General features: G+C 48.1%; 2 protein-coding genes across 5 annotated transcripts in view; one reads left to right on the top strand and one right to left on the bottom strand.

Moving 5' to 3' along the window:
* Positions 1-2,084, bottom strand: part of LOC138755633 (cyclic nucleotide-gated channel beta-3-like) — a 142,569-nt gene extending 140,485 nt beyond the window's left edge. The window contains exon 1 of one of the 3 annotated variants that reach the window (XR_011352435.1): positions 1,519-2,084. Coding sequence is in view for 1 of the 3 variants with exons in the window: in XM_069921984.1 (XP_069778085.1) it covers positions 1,519-1,656 (138 nt within the window). In the remaining 2 variants the exon portion in view is untranslated. Of the gene's footprint in view, positions 1-1,345 lie in introns of all 3 variants that reach the window. The other 2 variants (XM_069921984.1, XM_069921985.1) reach the window with 2 other exon arrangements.
* The window catches only part of cnbd1 (cyclic nucleotide binding domain containing 1), a 163,500-nt gene continuing 142,896 nt past the window's right edge, over positions 1,638-22,241 (top strand). The window contains exons 1-3 of one of the 2 annotated variants that reach the window (XM_069921988.1): positions 1,638-1,748; positions 11,433-11,505; positions 21,151-21,258. In XM_069921988.1, the coding sequence (XP_069778089.1) occupies positions 1,655-1,748; positions 11,433-11,505; positions 21,151-21,258 (275 nt within the window). In that variant the 5' untranslated portion in view covers positions 1,638-1,654. The other variant, XM_069921987.1, reaches the window with a different exon arrangement.

Below are 22,241 nucleotides of genomic sequence, written 5' to 3'. Positions count from 1 at the left end.
GGTGACGGACACATTACATGTGAAAAAGTATTATCGTCGCAATGCTCCATGGATGTCGACACCAGACAAAACTGCGAGATAGCAGAGCCGAGATGACCAGTTTGATGGACCTGGAATGCACCAGCTTGAAAGAGAAACTACTGGAAACCAGCTGGAAAGAGGAACTACTGGAAACCAGCATCAAGGCGGTAGACAACTGAGCAGGACATCGTGGTCAGCAGTCCAGAAACAGGCCAGACAACAACTGGAGGTAGACTGCAACGTCAGTGGTGACCACCTAGGAGATTTCAAGACTAGTAGCATGTATTTTATGGTTTGGAAATCTGTGATTTGTATATCATCCAGGAAAATATGTGATTTGGAAATCGAAGTTGATATTAGTATTGAAAATCATCAGTATTGAAAGTTAATTGATTTAAAAGTAGTTTCAGCATCATTCATTTATTTGATCCTTTTTATTTGATAAGAGAAGGATGTCGTAGTGATAGATAATATAGTATGGTTATCAACTGTAATGCCTTGCATGATAATATAGATTGGTTATCGACTGTGATGGCTGGCACATTGCACATGACTATGAGGGAATAAAAAACAGTAATGGTGGAATAAAGACTGAGCATATTTGAACTCGACCTAAGTGTTGACTTTGACAGACACAGCCCAGGACATCACAGGCAAACTCCTTCCCACCATCAAAAACAACTATGGGGAACGCTGCCATCAAAGAGCAAGGATCCACACCACCCAGCACGTTCTGTTTTTGCTGCTGCCAGCAGGAAAGAGGTCTAGGTGCCACAAGACTCACACCACCAGGTTGAGGAACAGCTGCTACCCCTTCACCATCAGACTCCTCAATGACAAACTCAATCAGGGACTCATTTAATGACTATTTGTTTTTTTTTCTCTCCGCTCTCTGTATTGCACAGTAAGTTGTTTACATTTGTATGTTGTCCTTTTTTTTTGCAGTATCTTTCAGGGCAGTACGGTCAGCATAGCAGTCAGCGAAACACCTTTACGGCGCCAGCGATGGTACCGGTTTTCGAATCCAGTGCTGTCCGTAAGGAGTTTGCCCATTCTCCCCGTGTCTGCCTGGGTTTTCCTCAGGGGCTCCAGTTTCCTTCCACCATTCAAAAATGTACCAGGTTAATTGGGTGTAAATTGGGCGCCATGGACTCGTGGGCCGAAATGGACTGTTAATGCTCATTCCGCTGCACCTGCAGGAAAAAGGATCTCAAGGGTTGTATGTGATGTCATATATGTATAGAACACATGACATCCCATGTAACAGTCATCTCAATCTGAAAACGTCAGTTTTTCTGGCTCGTTACTTGAGGTTGAATTTCACCTGCTCTTTGGAAAATGCCTGGTTTCTCGTATGTCTTTTTTCCAGGGTCGTGCATTTCTTGGGGTCCTGTTCTGGTGTTTAATGAGCAAGATCTGCTTGCAATTAATGATCTAATGGTGGATATATTTTCTCTGCACTGTGAATTGAGCTTTGCAAGGGGATTGATTTCATACCAGGTATTGAAGTGGAGTGCTTTCCACCACCACCACCACCAACGATTTTCCCCAGAGACAACGGCCGACCGAGCCCGCGGTTTGCCCGCTCGCGAGACTCGGCCACATCACGTGGCTCGACGCGCTTCCCGTTACCATGGAGACCACCAGCCGCTGGCAGTTGGTCGAAAGGAAAATGTCGGTTCGGGCGTCCGGCGCCGGTTCCAAGAGCACGTCTGCTCTGATTCCCGGTAAGAGATTTCGCCGCCACCAGAGAAGGGCGAGTTGGGGTGACCGGAAACACTTTCTCCATGCCGGAGCGGGCCGTGCTCGACGTGCCCTCTGCCCGTTCCCATGTGAGTTGCACGGGAACAGGTCCTCCGGCCCAGGCTGTCTGCAATGAACGTGAGCTCCAGATCGAATTCAGGCTCTGTTGCTTCGAGGGAGAGAATTGCAGGAGGAACTCAGCAGGTCAGGCAGGATCCATGGTCATTCTGGACTTTTCATCTGACTTCCTCCTGCAATTCTTTTCTCAAGACTTTACTTTCCTCCATTTATATATTCCCTGCATACTCTGGTGTCAATCCAAAATCATCTTTTTTTCAATATTATTTAATTGTTTGCATCATTACAGGAAAAAAAATGTGTCAAACGTTAATTAAATATCCATAGCCAATGATACAAAAAAAAGTACTTTTCTCCCCATCCTCCCAAAACACCCACCATTTAATATTCAATATTATTAGCATAGACAATCATTAATTCTTATTAAAAATTACTAATTAAGTGGAGTGGATAAGATAGAAGAGGTGGACGGAAAATTATCCATGAAATCCTTGGATGGTTTCCAAATACTATAAACATTTTCAACTTGATTCATTAAACTATATGTAATTTTTTCAAAAGGTATACAATTTCATTAAACTGTACCATCTACTCAATAACACTCTTTTCATGATATCGCTATACATTTCTTTGCAGTTGCTATTGCAATACTCAAAAACTTTTCTTGGTATTTGTCCAATATCAATTTTATTTTGTTTTCATAAATATCTCCAAGTAAATCCAAAATTATCCTAACTGCTATCACTGTAGCCTATTCCAGACAAAAATTGTGCCATGGACATCTTTCAACCCCACCTTCCTCCTTACATGTATGTCTTCTAGTATTTGATATTTTCATGGGGGGGAAGGGGGTTGGGAATCCGATTATCCATTTATTCTGTCAGCTTTCAGATCAACATGTGTCGAAAGGCTTGCTTTTCAATTTATGCAGTTTCTCACCAGTACAGGGGTAGCGTTATATTCAAGAGAACATTTAAAATAAATTTGACTTTATGAAATATTTTCCAGGAGTCAAACCGCAAAAATGTAGCTCATCGTGTCCATGTTGGCCATCAAGTAGATGTTTAGATTAATTCAATGTCATAGACCACAGCTTTCTATATATTTTTAAAGCTCAGTTGTCAAAAGAGTTCTATGGTTCGATCATTCAATTATATTTAAGGCACAAGTAGATACATATTTGGAAGAATGGGTAATTTTATGGGGAACTGGTGCTGAAGGCAAGTATAGATCATTCATAATTATATTGAATAGCAGGCCAGGCTTGAAGGTTCTGGTGGCTTACTGTTTCTCCTATTTTCCAGTGTTTCTATGAATCTGCTTCAAAACTCATCAGGCAGTATGCTTCAGGTTTCAACCATCCTCTGTGTTGGGATTGGACTTTTTGCACCAGTAGCTTGCCATACATATATACTGTAATGAGATGCAATATACCAGTTTTAAATTCAGGGGTCATGATATACTAGAAGGCATGAAACATGGTGTCAGAAGCGAAAGCTGAATAAGAGTGGATTGTTTCCATGTTTTGAAAATATTATCGGGACTGTAAGATAGCCAGAGCTCGAGATGAGGACATGAGGAACAATTGCTCAGTGGAAGGACAGAGTTTTGTTTGTTTGAAATTGTGTATTTTGATAACAAAAGTGACCTGCTGAGGCCTAGCTGTGCTCCTGTAAACGAATGGGGTTAACGTAATGTATAAGTAGCCACTGAAACCATTTTTACCTATGTGTGCTCGCACTTGCAAGCGCGGGAGCCGGGTTGATTTGTCAGAAAAGTACCCTAGTGCAATAGTTTTCGATAGATAGCTGCAGATTTCTGTAGAGAAAGGAGCCATGGCATCTGCATATTTTCTAATACCAGCACCCATGGAAATGAAAGGGGATTTGAGAGGAAAATGGAAAATTTTCCACTCATGGTATGAGATCAATGAAATAGCAGCAGAGCTAGACATGGAACCAGATAACATGAGTGTTGCTACTTTGTTATCTCTCATGGGGAAAGAGTGCTACAGACTCTACATTATGCTCGACATAACAAGTGAAAAACAAAGGAAAAGTGCAAAAATACACAAGAAATTGAAGGAGCATTTTGAACTTGCTCTGAATATCATATATAAGTGGTACACATAAAACGTTTCTGATCAGCATGAAAATGAATCCATAGATAAATATGTGACAGTGCCTAGGAAACTGGCTGGGCCATGCGAGTTAAGAACACTGAAAGAAGATTTAATGAGAGGTAGGATTGTACTAGGCACAAAAGATCCGCTTGTTGAGGGATCTTACACTGCAGAAAGCAATTGACATGTGCAGGGGTGCAGAAGTCATGAAAGAGCAACTTAAGAGTATAGAGTGCTCAGTAAGCAAGACAGAGATAGTTCATGCAGTGAATGATAATGGAAAACAGAAGAAAACCATGAGTATAGTGGGAGACAGCAAAGCCAGCTCATCTCAGAAAGGAGACAAAAGACAGAGGCCAGAATGTAAATACTGTGGTGGACATCATCAGAAAGAGAGAGAGAAGGGGTAAACAGTGCAAAATATAAAAGGAACAATTATTTTGCCAGAAAGTGTCTGTGTAAGAGTCACAAACGGTGAAGTTTGTGATTCTAGAAGAGCAAACAGACAATGACAGTGATGAATCGTTATACACTGTGGAGCTTGTGAGCAGTGTAAACATACAAGGCCAGAACTGGATTGTCCAAGCAGATGTGTCAGCAGACAAATCTCATTATCGACCAATAAAGTGTCAGATAGATAATGAAGCCACTTGCAATGTCATGAATTTTGCAAACATGTGTGAGGAGATGCAAAATGGAGATCCAGACTTGCAAACATCCAAGGTCAAGCTATTTGGTGGAGAGCTGTTACAACCTAGAGGGCAACAGGATTTGTATGTACATTGCAATGGCACACAATGCAGGGTGAGATTCCAGGTGGTGGATTCTGGTCACCCTATTTTGTTATCTGGACAAGCAAGTGAGCATCTTGGATGAGTCACATGCAATATACCACAACAGGTCAATGTAACAGAGGTGCACACAAGTCCGTTCAGTCGAGATTAAATCCTACAAGATTACAAGGATGTTATCCTTGAACATGGGAGTCTCCCTGGTGAAGCCTGTTCAGTACCTACCTTGAAGAGTGCCAGCAGCTCTCAAATCCAGCCTGAAGGAGAAAATCAAAGAACTAGAGGACAAGGGAGTGATACAGAAGATCACTATTCCTATTGAATGGGTCAGTAGTATGGTTCCTGTTAGGAAACCTGTAAAACTTAGGGTATGCCTTGACCCTAAAGTCCTCAATCAGATACTTAGAAGGTCTTGCTTCCCAATAATGCCTATAGAAGAAATTCTACCCCAGCTCACCAAAGCGAAGGTGTTCACAATCCTTGATGGTAAGGATAGATACTGGCAAATAAAACTGGATGAGAGCGGTAGGTACTTGATGACCTTTTGGACACCATTTAGATGTTATAGATGTTTGCACATGCCATTTGGCATCTCCACTGCTCCTGAGGAGTATCAAAGGAGACAGCATGAAGTACTCCAGGACTTTCCAGCTGTTGAGGCAATAGTTGATGATCTCTTGGTGTATGGATGTGGAGATACACTGCATGAAGCCATTGCCGATCACGACAAGAACCTCATCGGACTGCTGGAGAGAGTACAATAGGTGAATCTGAAGCTGAACAAGAACAAAATGGAAGACTGAAGTGAAGCACAAAGGCCATGTACTGACTGCAGAAGGACTTTGTCCAGATACTGAGAAGGTTCGAGCTGTACTGGGATGGAAGGACCCTCAGATGTCAAGACAGTTCAGCACTTTGTAGACTTTGTGAACTATCTTGTGAAGTTCTTGCCCAACCTGTTGTCAGAGAGTGAACCACTGAGAAAGCTGACAAAGAAGGATGTGAAATGGTTTTGGGGCACAGAACAAGAGTCAGCTTCAAGCATGTGGTCATCACTGCTCCAGTGTGGAAGTGCTACGATGTACACAATGAAATGACGCTACAGTGTGATGCCAGTGAAACAGGGCTCGGAGCAACTCTTATGCAACACTCTCAACTAGTTACATTTGCATTAAGGGCATTAACAGACTCTGTCCAGATGTAAAAATAATTCCCTGACGTTCCTTTTATGTGTTGTGTGAACACTTCAACCAGTACTTTTTTGGCAAAGAGAAGATCACAATGGACGCAGACCACAAACCACTGCAAATCATTTTCAAGAAATCTCTACCTGCAGCACCCAAGCGCCTGCAAAAGATGTTGCTGAAGTTATAGAAATACAACCTGGATGTGAAGTACAAACAAGGAAAGCTTATGTACATAGCAGACATGTTGTCGAGGTCACCTCTACCACTGAAGAAAGCAGAAGATAGCACAGATTATAAGATCTCTGCCATAATTCAGCACAGCAAATTGATGAGAGAAATAGAGGAATAAACCCAGCTTCGATGCTCAAGCCGACTGATGAGAGACTTCAGCAAATGAAAGAAATGACTGAAAGAGATGAAACACTGCAAGTACTCAAAGATGTGGTGAAAAGAGGTTGGCCAGATACAGTCAACAACACACCAGTTGCCATACATGAGTATTGGGTGTACAGGGATGAGATAACAACCCATGATGGTATACTCTACAAGAGTATGAGAGTCATAGACAACGTGTCCATGCAAGCCACCAAGGAATCAAGTCAAATCTGAGGATGGCGAGAGTTGTCGTATTCTGGCCCAACATGAGTCATGAGATAAGAGATAACATCAGGCAGTGCAGGGCTTGAAACGAGTTTAAAGACCAGCAAGCAAAGGAACCCCTCTAGACTCGAGCAATTGCAGACAGACCATAGATTAAAGTATTGTTTTGAGCCCAGAGGACTCCAAAACCCAGTAGCAATAGATTTCACAAAGACAAAATGGTTACTTAAACAAAAGTTGCTTTTAATTATCTATAAACATGAAAACAGGATCTAACTTATCACTATTAACTGAACTAACCTAATTTAGCCCCATTCTAATTACGTGTATGTAATGTGTATGTAAACTTGGAAAAAGTCTTTGATTCACAGTCCAATCTCACTTCTCATTCCTCCAAATTTACTGGTTGCAGGCAATTCTTATACTGTGCACAGAATTTAACATTTATCATCAGGCTTTGGTGTTTGAAAGGTAAATGGTTGCTGCTCAGGAAGGGTCAGTTCAGAGAGAAAGATTTGTTGTTCCTGGACACAAACTGATCCCTTTTAATCAGCCACATCTGTCTTGCCAAAGAAACTTGCCGCATTGGGGTTTTCCAGATGATAACCTCTTTCTTTCAGGTCACCACAGAGTTCCTTTGTTTATTTTATTTCAAGTGAAACATTAGGCAGCCAGTCCTCTCCTCTTGCATGAAGCACAAGGGCTTTGACCAGGCTGAACGAAGCACTCACAACCTGTCTCTCTGATTTAAAAAAAAACTGTTCAATTCTCTCTGCTTGCAAAAAACCACATGACCCTTTTAGAACACCAAGCTGCACTCTCAGACAGCCTATGGGTCCGAACTACTCTTCCAATCTCTTTCATCTTTTGCTTTTCAAAACAACAATCCATTAGTGAAATCTCTTGGGCACTTCCCAAAGTTTTTGCAAAGGCCCCCAGGAGCCACCCTGTCTGGCTTGAGCAGAGATCCAGTATTTTAAATGAGATCTGTTTTGAAGTATTTGTATGCGACCTACAGTAAAAAACCTGTCCCAATTTATCTCCCAAAAACATCTATATACAATACAAACACAACATAATCTGTCAAATTTGGAACAGACATATTCACACTGAATGGAAGAGACCATTTGATCACAGTTGATTTCTACTCAGACTTCTGAAAAGTAGATGAGATGGTGTCATCTACAAGTACAGACATTATTGTGTGTCTCGAATCACATTTCAGCCTCTATGGTATCCCTGATGAATTAGTGATAACGGACCACAATCATCAGTGATGAGTTTCAGCACTTCATGGATGAGTGGGAATAACAACGCACATCATCCCCTCATCATTCGCAATCCAACGGCAAGGCAGAGTCAGCTGTGAAGATTGCCAAAACAATCATGAATGTGCTCAGTCTGTAACAGATGTGCACAAGGCAATCCTCGAATGGAGAAATACTCCTACAGAAGGAATGCACTGCAGTCCAGTGCAGAGATTAATGTCACGCCAAACACAGCAAAACAACTCCTGAAGCCAAAAATTGTAAAGGGAGTACAGAGGAAGAAGGGAGAGAAATGTAGAAAGACAAAACTACAGTACGATAGATCAACGAAGCAACTATGAAAACTGAAAGGGGGGAAGCTGTCAGAGTGCAGGTCTTCAAAGCTCATGGTAAAGAACATCCTAAGTGAAAGCTTGGGGTGTGTATGAAAAAAGAGTTGCCTCGGTCGTACTTTATAAAAGTTGACGGGAAACTGTATTGCCAAAATCAAAAGTACATCAGATTGTCAAGATGCAAACCCTAGGCTGCTAGACAGAACAGATAGCCACATTGATGGAGATGTAGACAACAACATCAGGTGCAACAGTGCCTTCAAATGTCGCCACACAGAGTCGATATGCATATTATCGTCACAACTCAACATATGATCAACAACCACATCAGCAGCAGCAACAATAACCACAGAATGCAACAAGGGACCAGCGAGTATCAACGCTATCATGACCAGTTGCAACATGCACGAGAACCATCAAACCACCCGCGTGATACAAGGATTTTGTAAAATACTGAGAATTGACAATTTTCAATGGAAATTAATTTTAAGATGTTGAACTTGTAAAAGAACAAGAATAATAACGAAACAGTGAAATTATTAGTTTTTTTGGACTCTAGAGACTTAAAGACTGTTGAAAAAAATAATGATAATACATGTTCATATCTCGATGTATTAGCTGGAAAAGTTGCAAGCCAATTAGGAAATTGGCTTTGAAAGAAAAAAATGAAGAGGGGGATGTTGGGATTAAGTTTTTTTGCACCAGTGGCTTGTCAGACATACACTGTAATGAGATGCAGCATACCAGTGTTGACCTCTGGGGTCACAATATGATAATAAAAGTTTTATCTTGGTTACACTGCACGAAACACTCTGGGTGTAAAATATCGTTTTTAGATTCCAGTGCTGCTCTCTCTCTGTTCTTCTGCAGGGACTGTTCCTTCAGTGTCCAGTCTCTCTTCCTACTCCTTGTCACCTTGTCCGGGCTTTGATCATCTCAGCACCGCCCTGGTCTGGCTGCAGGGTTTCGGAGTGTCCCGGGATGGCTTCGGGAGTGCTGATATTTCCTTCAACCAACCTATTTTGGTGAGCCACACATTATATGTCAAAAGAGCCAGCTGCATGTGGCTCATGACCCCTGATCTATGAGATTGGATAAAATTGGGTTGTTTTTTCTGGAGCTTTGGAACATGTGGCTGCTGTTGATGTGGTTGCTGGTAACAAGTTGAGTTGTGATGACAATGTGGATATTGACTCTGTGTGGTGGCAGTTGTAGGCACTGTTGCTGGAGTTGCTGATGTTGCATCTGATGTTGTTGCCTATATATGCACATCTCCATCAATGTGGCTATCTGTTCTGTCTAGCAGCCTAGGGACTGCTTCATATGTCGATCTGATTTACTTTCAATTTTGGCGATACAGTTGTCCGTTAACTTTTACAAAATACGACCGATGCAACACTTTTTTCATACACACCCCAAGCTCCCACTTAGGATGTTCTTTACTTTTCCCCGATGTCCTGCGGCGGCTGCCCCTGCCCCAACGTCCCGCGGCGATGTGCTGATGATGTTGCGATGATGCAGCCAGCTTGCAACCCAGGATTGTTTAGTGAATCTGCGCTAAACAGTTCATGTCATGCAGAACCCTGGGTGCAAATGCGGAGTATAGGAGCGCAGAATTCCCCAGGCAAACTGATATATTTCATTCCCAAGCCATCATCTCCCCAACATCTTGCAGATGAACATATTATGCCAGCACGTGAGATATTGCTGCAGAATAGCCATTATCAGTGTGACCGCCTCCGTACCTTCGGGCCCCGGACTTGCCACTCTGCTCCCTCGACTTTCTCAGTCACCTGCTTATGGCAGGTCAGGATCACAAAGCTCACAATAATCATTATGCAGCAGGAGCAGTCTGCTCCCCCCCACCCCCAGCCGCTGCCGACCCAGCACCATTGTCCACATGTAGCAGCTCTGGGGACGGCGTCGTGATTCTGACCCACTGCGGCCAAGATATTGAGGAGGACAAGGCAGTGGAGCGGCAAATCTGAGGCCCGAAACTGTGGCTGCGGTTGACAGCATTTTGTGGATTATAACTCCATGACTGATGTAAAATCTGTTTATAGAAGTGAATGTTTTGAGCTAGACACTTTTGAGTATGTAATCACTGTCGACACAGACAGATCAATGGCTGACTTCTTTACTCATAATCCCACACACAGCTGGAACTGCTTGTGTTTCCCAGAGGGGTTCCAGATGCATGGAAGATTATGGGTAATGAAGACAGCCATTGCTTGCCATGTATTTATGAAGGGGGATATCCTTGCAACAGTCGCCCTGCCTACAGGATGCACGGAGGCTCCACTCTGCATAAAAGTGACACCAAAGGTAAATTAAAATTTTTCTCCATGGATGGACTTGGTTTCGAAGCGGAGGCCCTCCATTAAAACATCTAATGTGGTTCATAATATCACACATATATTCCTCCCCTCCATTGACTCCACCTCCAACTACTGCTGCCATTGAAAAACAGTCAACAAATTTAAAAAGTCATCCCAGCCCGATCATGTGCTCTTCACTCCCCTCATTATCAGGAAGAAGATTCATGAGTATGAAATCATGAATCACCACATTCTAAAACAGTTTATTTCCCACCATTTTCAGACTCCTGAATGAACATCATAATATATGTTGCCATTTCCCCATACCAACTCATCTCCCTCTGTAACTCTTTTCTTGTGTACTGCATCTTGCTTGTTGTTCCATGTTTGAGAATGTTTAAATGGTCTGTTTGCAAAACAATCTCCATCATTGCATCTTAGGCACATGTGACAATAAACTGAACTTGAAGAATTGATAGGGATGTGCATTGCTTAAAGATTGTCATGGGAAAGTGTAGCAGGTGCCACAATGATTCTGAATGTTGGCCTAGCTAACTACTGTATATTGAAATAGGATGAAATAAGTCATTTACTATTTCCTTCTAAAACTTGTATGCAATAAAGTTTCTATAGGGGTATGGTCACCTGCCATCAAACATTGAAGTATCAAATTCCTGGGTTCCTGCAGATGCATGTTAATTTATCACTGCTGTCAGTAAACAACTATTTTAGTAAAGTGGCTGGTGATTGGAAATTCTGTATCACTCAAGGTGTGGGAATTAATGACTTTAGAGGCTAATTATTTGCTGATTACAAAAAAAATCTTTGGAACTAAATAAATGCAAATTGAATCTAATTTTGAAGTATATTTACAGTTAACTATTTCAAGGATACAGTGCTGTATGTTGTCTTACTGGGGCCATAATTGTGGATAATTTTAAAATAAGAACTAATCTGTTTCTTTCCTTCCAGGAATGCAATATTTTTTAGGAATTGATTACGATAATTTGCAGAAATTATGCAACATCAGTGGTCTACAGAACAGGTACCATTCAACGTAGTAGAATTGAGTTGATTCTATTTTGTGAACTGCTTAGATACTTAAGAGGAAAGTAAACCAGTTATCAGAATAATTCTGGAAGTTGAACTGCCTAACTGTATCGAAGTATGAAAATTTAATATAGGTACACAATCCTTTATACGGACATCTAAAATCCAGAAAGCTCCAAAAACCGGCAAGTGGGTTGAGAGACTGGCAGCGTGAGTCGGGAGGGCGAGAGACTGGCAGCGTGAGTCGGGAGGGCGAGAGACTGGCAGCGTGAGTCGGGAGGGCGAGAGACTGGCAGCGTGAGTCGGGAGGGCGAGAGACTGGCAGCGTGAGTCGGGAGGGCGAGAGACTGGCAGCGTGAGTCGGGAGGGCGAGAGACTGGCAGCGTGAGTCGGGCGGGCGAGAGACTGGCAGCGTGAGTCGGGCGGGCGAGAGACTGGCAGCGTGAGTCGGGCGGGCGAGAGACTGGCAGCGTGAGTCGGGAGGGCGAGAGACTGGCAGCGTGAGTCGGGCGGGCGAGAGACTGGCAGCGTGAGTCGGGCGGGCGAGAGACTGGCAGCGTGAGTCGGGCGGGCGAGAGACTGGCAGCGTGAGTCGGGAGGGCGAGAGACTGGCAGCGTGAGTCGGGAGGGCGAGAGACTGGCAGCGTGAGTCGGGCGGGCGAGAGACTGGCAGCGTGAGTCGGGCGGGCGAGAGACTGGCAGCGTGAGTCGGGCGGGCGAGAGACTGGCAGCGTGAGTCGGGCGGGCGAGAGACTGGCAGCGTGAGTCGGGAGGGCGAGAGACTGGCAGCGTGAGTCGGGCGGGCGAGAGACTGGCAGCGTGAGTCGGGCGGGCGAGAGACTGGCAGCGTGAGTCGGGCGGGCGAGAGACTGGCAGCGTGAGTCGGGCGGGCGAGAGACTGGCAGCGTGAGTCGGGCGGGCGAGAGACTGGCAGCGTGAGTCGGGCGGGCGAGAGACTGGCCGCCCGAGTCGGGCGGGCGAGAGACTGGCCGCCCGAGTCGGGCGGGCGAGAGACTGGCCGCCCGAGTCGGGCGGGCGAGAGACTGGCCGCCCGAGTCGGGCGGGCGAGAGACTGGCCGCCCGAGTCGGGCGGGCGAGAGACTGGCAGCGTGAGTCGGGCGGGCGAGAGACTGGCAGCGTGAGTCGGGCGGGCGAGAGACTGGCAGCGTGAGTCGGGCGGGCGAGAGACTGGCAGCGTGAGTCGGGCGGGCGAGAGACTGGCAGCGTGAGTCGGGAGGGCGAGAGACTGGCAGCGTGAGTCGGGCGGGCGAGAGACTGGCAGCGTGAGTCGGGCGGGCGAGAGACTGGCAGCGTGAGTCGGGCGGGCGAGAGACTGGCAGCGTGAGTCGGGCGGGCGAGAGACTGGCAGCGTGAGTCGGGCGGGCGAGAGACTGGCAGCGTGAGTCGGGCGGGCGAGAGACTGGCAGCGTGAGTCGGGCGGGCGAGAGACTGGCAGCGTGAGTCGGGCGGGCGAGAGACTGGCAGCGTGAGTCGGGCGGGCGAGAGACTGGCAGCGTGAGTCGGGCGGGCGAGAGACTGGCAGCGTGAGTCGGGCGGGCGAGAGACTGGCAGCGTGAGTCGGGCGGGCGAGAGACTGGCAGCGTGAGTCGGGCGGGCGAGAGACTGGCAGCGCGAGTCGGGCGGGCGAGAGACTGGCAGCGCGAGTCGGGCGGGCGAGAGACTGGCAGCGCGAGTCGGGCGGGCGAGAGACTGGCAGCGCGAGTCGGGCGGGCAAGGGGGGGAGACCGGCAGTGCGAGTTGGGCGGTTGAGGGATGGGGAAGACAGCAGCGCGACTGGAAGGGGGTGGGGGTGGATACGGCAGCACAATTTGGGTAGGCTTAAAACTGACTTTCTGAAATCTGGAAAAATCCAAAATTTGGAACACGCTGTCCCCCAAGGGTTCCAGATAAAGGAGTGTGTACCTGTACAAGATACTTTGTTTGACTTTCTTCAAATATTTCATCAACTATCAAGTTCCATTGTGTCTGCATAAGCATGTTAAATGGTCACATGTTGCTGCCAGCTACTGTTTTGGACATGGGGATTACATGTTTGGAAGTTGAATTTTATTTGATCATATGTACCACTATGCAGTATTACTAGTTATTTGGCAAACAGAGCAGTCAACATTTGTATAAAAGTGCAGAGTTACAGGGAGAGATCTCTTGGTGGTGCAAGGGTAACATAATTTTACTCTTTTGGGGTTCATTCAGGAATCTGATAATGGCAGGAACAAAACTGTCCTATAATCTGGCAAAATGTGATTTCATACTTGTGAATCTTTTTTGTGACAGAAGGGAAGATGAAGAGAGTGTGGCTGGGGTGGGTGGGGGGTGAGATAAGTCTTTTAATATGTTGGTTGTCTTTTCAAGGCAGTGGAAGTTATGGACATTTATATTTCTTGAGTTGAGAACCACTGGTACTTGACTTAATGCTTTCTGATTGGGATTAGAACACTGATGATGTAAACCATTAGAGTATGAGACTGATTTATTTGAGCCTGGATTATGTTGTCCAGCAATGAAAAGATGGTATTCCTGAAAACCTCCATCTATAACTTTGTTTCCCCTATACTTGACTGTTCCATTCCATAACCCAAAACATGGCCACTATCAAACACATCTTCCACTCTCCATCAATTTGAAGTCACTTGAAATTCCATAATCATTATTCCAAAACGAATCTTTCCCTATTTACTCACTAGTCCTAACCTGATATTGGTTCGTGGTCTGGCGACAATACATTTTTCATTTAATTCTCATTTTCAAATCTCATTGTGCCTCCCTTTGTTGTTCTGCCATCTGAACCCTCTTTTATTGCTTTTGTGCAAAACTTATTTAGTTTGCCAGCCATTAAGGGATATTGTCTTCAGCTGCAGTAAATTTTTACCTCTCTTTGTCAAAGTGTTACACTAACTAATAAAACTGGACGACATTTTTTTTCAAATGGTTTGCTTCTTGAAAAAAAATTGGAGATAATGTTAGACAAACTCAAGAAGAATGCAAAGATAATTTCAGATTTGCTTTAGGAAGTTGGAGAAATATTAAATTAACTTTTGATGTTTAATTGAATAATGATGCTGACATATTGCATTAATTCAACTGTCCTAAAAATGATTTGCCACTGATTTTCATTTGTATTCAGCATCTGATGCCTCTTGTGTCAGTGCCCATAATAGTTGGTCAGCAATAATGGATTCCAGTTTTCCTGATCCCACTTTTCCATGGTTGCAGTGTCCTCGTGAAACCTTTCATCATGTTCATTACTGACAGCACTAAGATCAGCAGCAAAGAAGTCCAAGTTCAAATGCTATTGTTAAGTATTCTCACTATGCTATTGCCTGAAGAACATGCATTTAATCTATATCAATAGCCTCTTTAAACTGCAGCACCTGGATAGCCCTCTTGGGACCTAGGTGTGATTACTGGGGCAAAGGTGCTAGAAGCACCTTTTAAATTGCAGGGGGATCGACCCATTAAATGGCCAACCTGGCGATTTAAATGGGATCCCACCCCCCGTAATGACGTGGAAAGTGACAGCCGTCAGTTGCCCCCCGCCCCCCCCCCCCCCCCGTTAATCACCACCTACAGTCAGTCATCCATCCCCACATCAGTTGCAACCTCCACTGTCAATCAACACCCACCCATCAATAGCATGCCCTCTCCCCTCAGCAACATCTCGCTGCCGCGAATGTTAAGGCGTCACTGCAAATTGGAGTGGCATTCGGGCAGCAGCAGCAGTTCGTCCCCATTTTCCCCCCCCCACCCCAACTGCAGCGACCTCCTTCCATGGCAGCAACCTCACTCCCACTGATTGTGGTCCACTTTCTTCCTCCACTGCGACATCAACCTCTCTCCCCCACTGCGGCAGCAACCTCTCTCCTCCACTGCGACATCAGCCACTCTCCTCCACCGTGGCAGCAGCCTCTCTCCCCCACCGCGGCAGCAGCCTCTCTCCCCCACCGCGGCAGAGCAGCCTCTCTCCCCCACCGCGGCAGCAGCCTCTCTCCCCCACCGCGGCAGCAGCCTCTCTCCCCCACCGCGGCAGCACTCTCCCCCACCGCGGCAGAGCAGCCTCTCTCCCCCACCGCGGCAGCAGCCTCTCTCCCCCACCGCGGCAGCAGCCTCTCTCCCCCACCGCGGCAGCAGCCTCTCTCCCCCACCGCGGCAGCAGCCTCTCTCCCCCACCGCGGCAGCAGCCTCTCTCCCCCACCGCGGCAGAGCAGCCTCTCTCCCCCACCGCGGCAGCAGCCACTCTCCCCCACCGCGGCAGCAGCCTCTCTCCCACACCGCGGCAGAGCAGCCTCTCTCCCCCACCGCGGCAGAGCAGCCTCTCTCCCCCACCGCGGCAGAGCAGCCTCTCTCCCCCACCGCGGCAGAGCAGCCTCTCTCCCCCACCGCAGCAGAGCAGCCTCTCTCCACCACCGCGGCAGCAGCCTCTCTCCCCCACCGCGGCAGAGCAGCCTCTCTCCCCCACCGCGGCAGCAGCCTCTCTCCCCCACCGCGGCAGCAGCCTCTCTCCCCCACCGCGGCAGCAGCCTCTCTCCCCCACCGCGGCAGCAGCCTCTCTCCCCCACCGCGGCAGAGCAGCCTCTCTCCCCCACCGCGGCAGCAGCCTCTCTCCCCCACCGCGGCAGCAGCCTCTCTCCCCCACCGCGGCAGCAGCCTCTCTCCCCCACCGCGGCAGCAGCCTCTCTCCCCCACCGCGGCAGCAGCCTCTCTCCCCCACCGCGGCAGAGCAGCCTCTCTCCCCCACCGCGGCAGCAGCCACTCTCCCCCACCGCGGCAGCAGCCTCTCTCCCACACCGCGGCAGAGCAGCCTCTCTCCCCCACCGCGGCAGAGCAGCCTCTCTCCCCCACCGCGGCAGAGCAGCCTCTCTCCCCCACCGCGGCAGAGCAGCCTCTCTCCCCCACCGCAGCAGAGCAGCCTCTCTCCACCACCGCGGCAGCAGCCTCTCTCCCCCACCGCGGCAGCAGCCTCTCTCCCCCACCGCGGCAGCAGCCTCTCTCCCCCACCGCGGCAGAGCAGCCTCTCTCCCCCACCGCGGCAGAGCAGCCTCTCTCCCCCACCGCGGCAGAGCAGCCTCTCTCCCCCACCGCGGCAGAGCAGCCTCTCTCCCCCACCGCGGCAGAGCAGCCTCTCTCCCCCACCGCGGCAGAGCAGCCTCTCTCCCCCACCGCGGCAGAGCAGCCTCTCTCCCCCACCGCGGCAGAGCAGCCTCTCTCCCCCACCGCGGCAGAGCAGCCTCTCTCCCCCACCGCGGCAGAGCAGCCTCTCTCCCCCACCGCGGCAGAGCAGCCTCTCTCCCCCACCGCGGCAGAGCAGCCTCTCTCCCCCACCGCGGCAGAGCAGCCTCTCTCCCCCACCGCGGCAGAGCAGCCTCTCTCCCCCACCGCGGCAGAGCAGCCTCTCTCCCCCACCGCGGCAGAGCAGCCTCTCTCCCCCACCGCGGCAGAGCAGCCTCTCTCCCCCACCGCGGCAGAGCAGCCTCTCTCCCCCACCGCGGCAGAGCAGCCTCTCTCCCCCCACCGCGGCAGAGCAGCCTCTCTCCCCCCACCGCGGCAGAGCAGCCTCTCTCCCCCACCGCGGCAGAGCAGCCTCTCTCCCCCCACCGCGGCAGAGCAGCCTCTCTCCCCCACCGCGGCAGAGCAGCCTCTCTCCCCCACCGCGGCAGAGCAGCCTCTCTCCCCCACCGCGGCAGAGCAGCCTCTCTCCCCCACCGCGGCAGAGCAGCCTCTCTCCCCCACCGCGGCAGAGCAGCCTCTCTCCCCCCACCGCGGCAGAGCAGCCTCTCTCCCCCACCGCGGCAGAGCAGCCTCTCTCCCCCACCGCGGCAGAGCAGCCTCTCTCCCCCACCGCGGCAGAGCAGCCTCTCTCCCCCACCGCGGCAGAGCAGCCTCTCTCCCCCACCGCGGCAGAGCAGCCTCTCTCCCCCACCGCGGCAGAGCAGCCTCTCTCCCCCACCGCGGCAGAGCAGCCTCTCTCCCCCACCGCGGCAGAGCAGCCTCTCTCCCCCACCGCGGCAGAGCAGCCTCTCTCCCCCACCGCGGCAGAGCAGCCTCTCTCCCCCACCGCGGCAGAGCAGCCTCTCTCCCCCCACCGCGGCAGAGCAGCCTCTCTCCCCCACCGCGGCAGAGCAGCCTCTCTCCCCCACCGCGGCAGAGCAGCCTCTCTCCCCCACCGCGGCAGAGCAGCCTCTCTCCCCCACCGCGGCAGAGCAGCCTCTCTCCCCCACCGCGGCAGAGCAGCCTCTCTCCCCCACCGCGGCAGAGCAGCCTCTCTCCCCCACCGCGGCAGAGCAGCCTCTCTCCCCCACCGCGGCAGAGCAGCCTCTCTCCCCCACCGCGGCAGAGCAGCCTCTCTCCCCCACCGCGGCAGAGCAGCCTCTCTCCCCCACCGCGGCAGAGCAGCCTCTCTCCCCCCACCGCGGCAGAGCAGCCTCTCTCCCCCACCGCGGCAGAGCAGCCTCTCTCCCCCACCGCGGCAGAGCAGCCTCTCTCCCCCACCGCGGCAGAGCAGCCTCTCTCCCCCACCGCGGCAGAGCAGCCTCTCTCCCCCACCGCGGCAGAGCAGCCTCTCTCCCCCACCGCGGCAGAGCAGCCTCTCTCCCCCACCGCGGCAGAGCAGCCTCTCTCCCCCACCGCGGCAGAGCAGCCTCTCTCCCCCACCGCGGCAGAGCAGCCTCTCTCCCCCACCGCGGCAGAGCAGCCTCTCTCCCCCACCGCGGCAGAGCAGCCTCTCTCCCCCACCGCGGCAGAGCAGCCTCTCTCCCCCACCGCGGCAGACCAGCCTCTCTCCCCCACCGCGGCAGACCAGCCTCTCTCCCCCACCGCGGCAGACCAGCCTCTCTCCCCCACCGCGGCAGACCAGCCTCTCTCCCCCACCGCGGCAGACCAGCCTCTCTCCCCCACCGCGGCAGACCAGCCTCTCTTTTTCCCCACCGCTCTACCCCCCATTCACAGCAGGAACTTCAGCTAAGGGCTTCCCTGTGATGCCAACATGCCAATGCTGACATCATCGGAGTAACCAGGTCAGCTATCTTCCTGTTCAAATTGTCTGTGGATATGACCTAGGTAAGTTTAACTGAGTTCTATGACTACCTCTGACGTAGTCAGAGACCTGGTTGGATTCTGACCGGGTTGGACCCTTTCTAGCTACTGTGTAGCTGGGGTGCTAAGCAGGCAAATTACTCGGTTAACCCCATTTTACACGGCAATTTGAAAGGGCCTGCACGACATCTGTATATGTGAGCAGCTTTTTATTGCTTATCTGTGTCTATTCTGACTTAGCATACCCAGGTCTAAGACATTTGCCTTGAACCTGCACTTTTTAAGTGCCGGCCCAGGCATGCTTTGACTGACCGAAGCAACTTGCTTTGTGGGCAATATAATAGTAGACTTAGGGTTATATCTAAAAAAAATTGTAGATGGTAGGAAAATTTTATGGTGATTTTCACGATTAGCAACCTGAAATCCGTAAAATATACCCAAAAGTGTTCAGGAAGCAAAATCTTTACTGTGCAGTGTAATATTTTCTGGAGTTATTTGGGGTTTTGGAGTCAAGTGTTTTATTACGTAAGTGTATTATTTTTCATATTGAAGATGCTATATGAATGCTTAATGTTCTATTTCTTTCCTGTGATTTAGTTTTCCCGAGTAAAATTAGCCATGAAGTAGAAAAGCTTCATTATACATAGGAACCAATAACTTGAATTTTAACATGCAAAGTATGGAGGACCACACTTTAATCTCAGGTTTTGCACCAATCACACTGGCATCAAGTGTACCTTTCTTTAATGATCATAGTTTCAAATTAAAGCAATATAGAACCAGATTTCTTATTATAGTAGAAGTTCCTATCGTCATATTTCTGCACTTGTGTCTGTTGTGGAATTAATAATTGTGTTTGCAGTGAAAGGGAAAAATTGTCAGTTAAGTTATAACTGAATGGTAAAATCTAATCTTGGATAGAGCTAAAACAGTGGACATTTGGAGGAGATTTAGACGCTCAATGATCATGGAACAAGTTTCATAATTTTATTTAAATGTTCCACGTTGCCGAATATCAAAGAATCTAAAACCACTTTTCAGAGCACACAGTCATTACTTTCTTTTTTCTTCCACCACTATCAGAATTGTTTTACAATAATTGAATACATTAAAAAAGTCACAATATAATGATTTTGAAAAGTGACATAAATAATTAAAATGAAACTGAAATCACAAGAAATGTGAGGGGCAATATAAATGTAAATGTGGAACTCAATACAATTTGATAAAGCAGCCGTCTATTCCAGGGTATCAGTTGTGATAAATATTGCATGAGCTTAATTGTCTATGATGAAAAAACATATTTCTGTGAGTGACCAAACAAGAGATAGCTAATGTGGTAATCTGGTGAAGAAAACAAACTGCCAGGGCAACTCGGGCAGCGTTCGTGAAGGCAGAAGGATGGTTGATATTTAAATTTAGACATTCAGCACAGAAACAGGCCATTTTGGCCCACGAGCCCTTGCCACCCAATTACCATAACCTATACATTGGAGCACTGGTCTTGTAAACCAAGGGTCGCGAGTTTGTTTCTCGTTGGAGCCTCATTTCTGTGAGGGGCATTTAACAAAGTGGCGACTCTGACTTCTTTATGATAGACAAAGTTAAAGAATTTTATGTATGTAACATTCTAAATGTAGTACTACGTGGCAATAATGGAACCTTTACCTTTACCCCTGGTACATTTTTGAATGGTGGGAGGAAACTGGAGCCCCTGGGGAAAACCCACGCAGACATGACAGAGCATATAAATACCTTATAGACAGCGCAGGATTCAAACCCCAGTTCTGTTTGCTGGCACTGAAAGGTGTTATGCTAACTGCTATGCCAATCGTGTTGACCACAGCATTTCAGGCTGAGATTCTGCAAGAGGGCAGAGAGCATAGGGGGAAGATAGTCAATTTCAAGAGGTAAGAAGGATAAATGAGTCAGGGGTTGTCAAACAAAGAATAGAATCAGGTAAGGAGGGCAATGATGAAAGAAGGAGGGGGAGGGATGGGGAGACAACGGCTGGTGGGTGATAGGTAGTGACAGATGATGAAAGAGAATTAAAAAAAGGAGCAAAGGGGGGGATGGAGTTTGGAGGTAGAGAGAGGCTGTAAGGTGATGAGAGAAGGCTCAAGAGGCTGCAGATGCTGGAATTTGATAAGAAGATGATAAGTGGGAGAGGAAATGAAACTTGGTGACAGAGGGCTGGGGGAAGTAGAAGGTTTGGAGGAAAGAGGGAGGAGGCTTGAGAGAACCTGGAGGATCAGAAGGCGAGAGAAAGGAGCACAGGAGGTGCTTCTATTCCCATTGAATTTTCAAATTGCCTGTATCTAATTCCCTTTTTCTCAACCATTCACCTGTCCAAGCTTGTCAGATGCAAATCCAAAGTTTATTTTTTAGTCAAAGTAAAACTGGTTGTCAATTTATTGTGTTACACTGCATAATAAGTTCTTTGCTTGTCCTTCTTCATTTCCCTTACAGTTAAATGATTGAAGTGAATTTACCTGAATTATTTTATTAACCTACTGGTTTGAAAAATGAAGCCTTGCTTCAGAGAGTTAATAAAAGTTTCATATCAACCAATGTCTTATTAATCTTTTAGGGATAATCCTCAAAGTACACCCAAAGCTCACCATGAATTTCTGCAGCATTATCAAAATATATTCATTCAGCCAAAACCTGTATTACCCAAGATACCTGAGTTAGCAAGGTAAGACATTTAAATGAGTCTTGCAATAAGCTTTAGGATGTGATTTTATCTTTTTAAAGAGAGTACATATAGATGACTGCTAACTGTTGGTATTATTTTGAGGCTCCTGACCACTTTCTCCAATTGTTTTAGGACTGCTAAAATAAGAAAATCACACAAGGCATTTGCAGTTTCATTTATGAACAATGTAAATCAAACATGACTCAGTAATGTCAAATATTCATAATGTGCTTGAATCTTGTTGAGCATTGTCCTTTTGCACCTTTGTCTGCTGTGAGTTTTGTCTAAATGACTATCAATTAGCTAGTGACACTAACAACTATTGTAATAAAATGCTTTTGGAGGTTGGTAATGGAGCAGATCAACGCCTGACTCAGGAATTACCTTGACCAACTTTAATACATCGAGCTTTACACCAAGTCAGTGGCAGATGCCACTGTGCTAGATCACCTGCCTATCAAGAATTCTATGTTAGGTTGCTGTTCAACACCATCATACCAACAAAACTCGTGACCAAACTAAAGCCAGAGATATACAATCCAGTGATCATTGGGGGATCAGAGGGGAGAGGGTGAGCAAATTTAAGTTTGGAAGGGAGAGAGGGGGAGAGAGAGAGGGGAAAAGAGAGTCATTATCTCAGAGATCTTTCCTGGCCCCAACATAGCAATGGCTTCATGAAGAAAGCACGTCAACACCTTTACTTTGTTTGGTATGACACCAGAAACCCTGGCAAATTTCTACAGAGATGTGGGGGAAAATGTCCTGACCAGATGCTTTACAGTCTGGTATGGGAACATCTTACCCCTGAGCATAAAGCCCTCCAAAAGGAGGTGGACACAGCCCAGGACATCACAGGCAAAACCCTCCCCACTATTGAGTACATCTCCAGGGAATGTTGCTATCAGAGGGCAGCACCAATCATCAAAGACCCACACCACCCAGCATACATTATGTTCTCACTGCTACCAACAGGAAAGAGGTAT

The sequence above is a fragment of the Narcine bancroftii genome, chromosome 2 (assembly GCF_036971445.1).
Source record: "Narcine bancroftii isolate sNarBan1 chromosome 2, sNarBan1.hap1, whole genome shotgun sequence".
Lineage (NCBI taxonomy): Eukaryota > Metazoa > Chordata > Chondrichthyes > Torpediniformes > Narcinidae > Narcine > Narcine bancroftii.
Note: the sequence above shows the minus strand (reverse complement) of the source record. Positions and strands in the feature narration are given on the sequence as shown.